General features: G+C 35.1%; 1 protein-coding gene across 3 annotated transcripts; it reads left to right on the plus strand.

The window, feature by feature from the left end:
• Positions 1–2,214: 2,214 nt before the first annotated feature.
• LOC150105912 (3-oxoacyl-[acyl-carrier-protein] synthase, mitochondrial) lies at positions 2,215–7,524 on the plus strand. Of its 3 annotated transcripts, none has more exons than XR_016548408.1 (3): positions 2,215–2,562; positions 5,170–5,216; positions 7,402–7,524. XR_016548408.1 is itself a non-coding variant. In XM_090393677.1 (3 exons), exon 3 carries the CDS (start codon positions 5,546–5,548, stop codon positions 6,644–6,646), a length of 1,101 nt encoding a protein of 366 aa, XP_090249803.1. In that variant the 5' UTR covers positions 2,215–2,562; positions 5,170–5,216; positions 5,309–5,545; the 3' UTR covers positions 6,647–6,676. The 3 variants fall into 3 exon arrangements, 2 of the variants coding, with proteins under 2 accessions (XP_090249803.1, XP_090249802.1); XM_090393677.1 differs by lacking the exon at positions 7,402–7,524 and adding an exon at positions 5,309–6,676; XM_090393676.1 differs by lacking the exons at positions 5,170–5,216; positions 7,402–7,524 and adding an exon at positions 5,309–6,676.
• The last annotated feature ends 214 nt before the right edge of the window (positions 7,525–7,738 follow it).

Raw genomic sequence — 7,738 nt, forward strand, 5'->3', positions numbered from 1 at the left:
TATCCCTAATACATCCAGGCGACCAGATCTAAGCACAGTAATTCAAATGTGAATGTATCAACGTTCTAGAAAGAAGAAGTACTTCACTATCTATGCATGTTAGCATGTCCTTCGATAAACAAGTAATCCTCTCTGAACTTCAGCTCTCTATCTACCAATACCCCAAGCTCCTTAGAATCATCGATTTCCTGGAGGACAGCTCCATCAATGTGGTATACATAGCTGGTAATCTTTTAATTGCAAAATGCATTTTCCACATTGCCCACACTGCCAGATTATTTAAATCATCCTGCAAGCTGTGTATACAAGCCTTAATTAACTACTATGCTATCAAACTTTGCATCATTAGCAAACAGCTGAATATCTCCCTTCAAGCCACATCCTATATCATTTATGTACAAATTAAACAATAAAGACTTAAGACTTAAAGTACACCACTTGTCACTTGCTTTCTCCTGGATTCTGCTCCTCTGTACATTACTTTTTGGTATCTGACCATCAGTTACTCTCAAATCCACATAATCAATTACATATTCATTCCAATTTGTGCAAAAGTATTCCATGAGATATCCTGCTTTAGCAAAATCCAGCAGAATCTTTGTGTAGTGGTTCCTTAATCCAATTCAGCTGTCACTCTATTGTTAAAAGTTAATAAATTAGTAAGGCAAGACTGACCTTTAACCAACCCATACTGCCGCTCATTGAGTATCATATTCTTATCCACCCATTCATTCCCGAATTCTCTCTTTAACCAACTTTTTAATACTTTTACTACTAATCCCCAGATAGATTATTCTATAATTTATAGCATATTTTTTATGTAAAGGAACTATTTACCCTTCCTCCACTCCCTTGGGACCATACCAGAGCTGAGAATAAGTTAAACAGCTTTGTGAGAGGCACTGACAGTTCCATTGAATATTTCTGTAATACACAAGCTGATATCTTGTTGGCATAGTAGTTAGTGTATCTGTTCTCCAGCCAAAAGGCTGAGGGTTTGAATCCCACCATGGGCATAGATGTTTGTGATTGCCTGTGAAAATACTAATGGTAGTAGTGGAGTTGGTGTAGATGATTCTGTTTGCTGTAGTTGGTGGATTGAGTGGTGGAGACAGAAAGTTGTAGAGTAGGTGCCTTCCCTCGATGAGTCTTTGGACTCCTTGGGGGGATATGATGTAATAATAATAATAATAAATATCCCATCCAAACCTATAGTGGTATTTGCATTGAAATTCTGAAAAATTCAAAATTAACTTCAATTCTCATTTACTTCATTGCTATATCAGACACATCGCTTGGGTGAAATCCTTTCGAAAAGTGGTCACTCAGTAACTATTGCATCTGTCTGTCACCTTGCTATCGTCTGCACCTACCACTGTATGAATACTTCCACTTGTTCAGAGAACAGCAACCTCTTCAAACGCTTATGATCTTCCATGTTCACATTCAACTCATTTCTTGTATCTTTCTCTTTTTCCATCAACGCATTCCAAACATCAGCATATTGCAGACCTCTCTTCCTACACATTTTTGCAATCATATCATTCATTATTACCGCTCTTCTACTTAACTCAGAGTCATCAAAAAGAGACAGTACATTCACTATCTTTCCTTTGACACGTTTCTGCTTAATGATCTCTAACATTGTTCTAAAATCCTTAGCCACCCGATTAACACTACCTCTCAGATCATGTTTCCAACCATCATGATTATCTATTCCCTATTATGTCCTCTCTTAATCACCAAAATCACCTCTTTATTGTTCCACTAGGCGAGCCTCTTTAGGAATTGTAGACCCTCCCTACTCTAAATCACTCTCCCGGTTTTATGTATTTCCCTCATTTCTCTTTTTCTTACTCACTCTCACGCCATCTTCAGTTTCCTCTCGCCCCCTTATTCTTTCATCCTCTCGACGTTTTGTCACTCTCTCTCTCTCTCATTTATCAACTTTTGTCTCCCATCTATTTTTAATGTTATTTTTTGCATTAATAATTTAGAAGCGGTTACGTAAGCATATTTTTAGCCCTTCCTACTGTTATATGTTAAAACAAAATTTAAGACATATGAACAAAGGAAGCAACACTGTAAATGAATTTTGAATATCTGATCTTCCACGTTTTGGAGAGTTTCCTGTTTCTTTCGCGTAAGATTGCGTCAGGTCCGGTTTAGGAAGTAAACTATCAACCAAACGAAAGAAAGAGAATGGCCGCGATAAATTTCCTTGTCGTAACCAAGCATCGAGCATTTTTAATATTTTTAGTATAGTATATAAACATGCATTAAGTTATGCAGAAAACTAACATTAACTTCGGTTGAACTGTTGTATTGGTCTTCAGCTAAAATTTATGAAATCACGTGGTAGTTCGTCTTTGATGTCACGATTTACGAATTTTATCCCCTAATTTTTATGTCTATAAAATATAACTGTTGTCGAAATAAAAATTATTTCTTTTAGTGGATGATTCCAAAAAAATTATGTGAATTTTTAGCATCAGTGAAAAGAAGAGTGTAAAACAGTTAAATTTGAAAATGTTGGAAATCTTAAGACGTGGGCATGCGAAGGTATATTCTTGTGCATTTTTCGTTTTAAGATGAAGCTGTTATTAGTCGCATAAGCAGCGATACGAAGAAAATTTAATAAAATTGGAGCGTACCATCGCTGACCTTGTTAGAACCTCAGTTATTCCCCAGTCTGTTGCGCTTTAAGAAAAGCTCATTCTTATAGATCCAAACTGCCCCCCATCATCACCATCCTAAAAGCTATTATTATGGTATTAATTTCATAGATATAAGTTCAGATGATCACTTATCCTTTCTGTTTCAAAAAATTGGTAACAAACGATTTCTTACTTTTGTACCAGTTCAAAACAACTTAGCACTTTAGTTTTTGAAGTATCGAACTTGTTTAAACTTTTATCTACCATTTTAGCGAAAATGTGGATTGCTGTTTAGAATACTCCTTTATATATATATATATATATATATATATATATATATATATGTTGTTAAATGTTTAAGCATTTTGTTATTTTGCTTTATTATTATCATTTATTATTATTATTCAGGCCTCCATGGAGGTTTGAATAATAAATATTTCTGTATTACAATAAAAGAATATATATATATATATATATATATATATATATACTTATTATTATTATTATTATTATTATAAAAATCTCCATGGCGTCAAAGACTCATTGTGGGAGGTCCACTGTTATACACACAATTTATCATACTGTGCCTTAAATATATTCACTGTCTCTGCACACACCACACTCTCGGGCAAAGCATTCCAATCACTCACCACTCTCCATGCAAAAAACCTGCTCCTCATTCCCTTGCTCACACCCTCCTTATACAGCTTCGAGGAATGACTTCTTATTCTCCTGCTATCCTCACCCATTCTGTGCAAAACCTCCCTGACGTTAATCTGGTAATAACCACTCAACAGCTTATATGTCTCAATCATATCCCCCCTCCTCCTTCTATTCACCAATTTCTGCAAATTGCATTTTGTCAATAATGCAATTTGAAATACCTTTTAGAAATTGCTCATTAAATATCTCAACTATATCCTCCGCAGCGGTTATCATTCCTTCATTTTCACCAATCAATCCCATTCTACCATAATCATTCTTTCTTCTACTGGTGACATATCGAAAAAACTCCTTAGGATTTTTTTTGGCTGCTTTAGCTAACTGCTGCTCATACTGCATTTTTGCTACCCTTATCAAGCTAGTCACCTTCCTCGCCTGCTCTTTGTACTTCTCATGCAACTGGTTGTTATATATACTCATTTTGTGTTTCTTCCATAATACCTTCTTCCATATTGCATACCTTATCTCTTGATTCATCCATTTTACACCCACTCTGTTTACCCTCTTGACCCTTGGAATACACTCTGATATTGTGCCTCCACCAAATAGTTCTTGAGTATGGCCCAAGCAGCATTGATATCCTTTCCATCCAGTTCCTCTTTCCAATTTATTATCGCAAGCTGTTTCTTGAGCTTTTTGTAATTACCAGTCTTATAATTCCACATATATCCCTTTCTAACAGACGTCTTCGAATGACTGGTCACCCTGCACGTGATCACCTCGTGGTCACTCTCACCAACTGGTGGAAGATTTGACACCTCATTTATAATAACATCATCTGATGAGATGATCAAATCCAATACTCTTGATCCTCGTGTACCCTCCGTTACGTACTGCCTAAGGTAATTATCTTTCAAAAACTCCAAAAATTCATTTTCTTTACCCCCAGATGCAGTCTCTTGCTTCCAGTCTATATCACCATAATTAAAGTCGCCCATAATGATAACTTGTTTCTTGCTAGCTAGGCCAATTTGCTATACATTTCCTTCTCATTACCCTCCATATTACCAGGTCTATAGCAACACCCAACTAAATATTTCCTCCTGTTGACTTCTACCTCACACCATACGGCCTCAAAACCGTGACCACTATTTGCACCTTGCAATTCCACCTTAGATGGGCACAACTCATCTGCTACCATTAACAGTACTCCTCCTCCCTTTCTTCCCTGTCTATCTTCACAAAAAATATCATATCCATTCATCTCTATTCCTGTCAGGATATCATCGTCATCTAACCATGTCTCACTTATACCAACAATTTTGGGGCGAACAGACTCGAGCAAAGCAACAATTTTGTTCCCCTTATTTTATATATATATATATATATATATATATATATATATACTTTTATTTATATATATATATATATATATATATAAAAGTGAGGTGTACTTCCTTGTTCATATATAAACCAGTAACCGATCATTAACCTATATTTTTACATAGTTTCAGTAGCTGTTGCAGTTTTCAGAAAATGTAACACTCACAATTTGAGTGTTACAAATTACAGCAAGGCATGCAATATTATTTTGAAATAAAAACTTTATAATATATATAATATGTATGACACACATATAGGTAAAACTTGGGAGGAGTTGAATACATCTAAAATCTAAAATTTCAAAATTTGCATATTCAATTCCTCCCAAGTTTTACTCTCATATATATGCAGTGTTTGAAGTGAAGTAGGATGCTAAACCACTTTTTTCCTAGTGGATAAAACTTAAACTATTTCTCATGACTTTATCAGTATTTACCATTTACAGAAATCTGTATTTTCTTTACAGTCCTTGAGGATAGATATCAAGAAATTTATGGCAAGAAATCCATATAGGTAAAGTATCTTACTTCAATTTCAAACACTGATCATACCAAAATTATTTTTTTTTTTATTATAAATTGTTCATTGTTAATTTTTAATTGCAGATCTCTCTCTACTGGCCCAAAATATCAAGCACTAGAAGTATATCAGATTTGCAGGCAAGTACATGTAGTAAGAGAAGAGTAGTTGTGACCGGATTGGGAGTAGTGTGTCCCTTGGGTGTTGGCGTGCAGTATGTTTGGGCTAGGTTATTACAAGGAAAAACAGCAATTACTTCTTTGACTAGTAATGATTATGAAAACATCCCATGTAAGGTGGCAGCCTTTGTTCCTAAAGGAAATATGCAAGGTCACTTGGATCTTGACTTGCACTCTAAACAATACGATATCAGATCATTATCACTGGCAACTGTATATAGTCTGATAGCATGTCAAGAAGCTTTAGATGATGCCAACTGGCATCCCCAATCACAGAAAGATAAAGAAAATACAGGAGTTGCTCTAGGTATGGGAATGGTAGACTTGAACGATATTGTTGCTACAGGGAATGTGCTTTCTTCGAAAGGCTATAAAAAAGTGAGTCCATATTTTGTGCCACGCATTCTGGTTAATATGGCAGCAGGCAACATAAGCATCCGTCATCAATTCCAAGGTCCTAATCATGCAGTTTCTACTGCATGTACCACAGGTGCTCATGCAATCGGGGATGCATTTAATTTCATAGTGAAAGGTGATGCATCAGTGATGGTTTGCGGGGGAACAGAAGCTGTAATATGTCCTCTTTCAATTGCTGGATTTTCGAGGATGAGAGCACTTTCCACAAATTTTAATGATAGTCCTTCAGAATCATCACGCCCTTTTGATAAAAAGAGAGATGGATTTGTAATGGGAGAAGGCGCAGGAATCCTTGTATTAGAATCCTTGGATCATGCCCAGAAAAGAGGAGCCACAATATATGCAGAAATTTTAGGATACGGACTTTCAGGTGATGCATATCATATAACTTCTCCTAGAGAAGATGGAGGAGGTGCTTATTTATGCATGAAATCAGCATTGCATGATTCAAAATTGCAGCCTTCTGAGGTTGGTTACATTAATGCTCATGCCACTTCAACTCCACTTGGTGATGCTGCTGAGGTGAAAGCTATACGTAAATTATTTAATGATCATTCCTCCAAAATTGCAGTTTCCTCTACAAAAGGTGCTACTGGTCATCTGTTGGGAGCTGCTGGAAGTATTGAAGCAATTTTTACTGTTATGGCTTGTTATACAAGCTTGATCCCTCCAACTGCTAATCTGAATCATCCAGATGAAGACTTCAATTTAAATTTTGTACCTGGGAAATTTCAAAACTGGTCATTAGAGTATAAGAGACGAATTGCTTTAACTAATTCATTTGGTTTTGGTGGAACAAATGCTAGTATAGCTATTGGAAATGTATAAATTTCAAGGATAAACCTATCATAAATCTATCAGGAGTGTTTATATGTAAATAAATAGTTATATTTCTGTAGTAAAAAAAAAAAAATCAGAATTATTGTTAGTTGTCACTAATAACCCATTGTGCAACATAGGTTTTGATTTTCAGAAATAGCACAGAACAATTTTGATTTCTGTGCTATTTATGGGATTTTCTTTAAATGATATCACACTTTTTCTGAAAACTGTGTAATCCCCCCCCCCTCTCTCTCTCTCTCTCTCTGTCATGGCATTATAGATCCTTACCCCATCCCAAATGTCATAACATAAATTAGGGGGGGGGAGGAATGAAAGAAAGAAAATGCAAAAAATACTAACATTTTGCTTTTAAGATTTTCACAGTTTTTGCCATTTTGTGAGTTTAATAATTTCATGTAATAATATTTGTGCTGCCCACATTTTGAAATCATGAGATAAATCAGTAATTGGTTGCTTTCTATTCAATACATTTATGAATATTTTAAAATGATTTTTAATATAGATCATTCTGTTTCTAATCAGAAAAATTCAATATTTTCTAAGGAAATGATTTGATTTTATGTTATATATTATATATTGCATCTTACCAGATTGTTATTCCTCCCCCCCAAAAAGAGTGTGACATCAATTAATACTTTAATTACTGATTATTTTCAGTTTTTAAAGTTCTTTCACTGCAATTTAATAATTTTTTAAATTTTAGGAAATTACAATTTCAAAAGAATTTTTTATGACTTTAGTAATTGGCTGGTTGGAGACACTATCCACAACTTCCAGTTTGGCACTATTGAGATTTACATTGACCACTAGAGGTAGCACAAGTAGCAGACACCAAGTGACAACTCTAGCGACTAAAGGTAAACTATGTGCATGAAATAGCGGATTCAATAGAGCAAGTGTTATGGATGACCGATATCTTAGTTAATGTTGCTTCTGCACAGTGTGCTTACCTTCAGGACATGGATACTTATGTGAGGGTGGGGTTACTGCATGCCACAATGTCTACCTTTTATTATATATTTTTAGACTGATCCATATCCATAGAAATATTATTAACTGTAATATAATATGAGACTA

The sequence above is a fragment of the Typopeltis vanoorti genome, chromosome 6 (assembly GCF_054136105.1).
Source record: "Typopeltis vanoorti isolate ZY-2024b chromosome 6, IOZ_Tvanoo_1.0, whole genome shotgun sequence".
Taxonomy (NCBI): domain Eukaryota; kingdom Metazoa; phylum Arthropoda; class Arachnida; order Uropygi; family Thelyphonidae; genus Typopeltis; species Typopeltis vanoorti.

Coding starts and splice junctions, on each gene's coding strand:
- LOC150105912 (XM_090393676.1), top strand. CDS start 2,530: ATGTTGGAAATCTTAAGACGTGGGCATGCGAAG. Junction 2,563..5,308: donor TAAGACGTGGGCATGCGAAG/GTATATTCTTGT, acceptor TTTTAATTGCAG/ATCTCTCTCTACTGGCCCAA.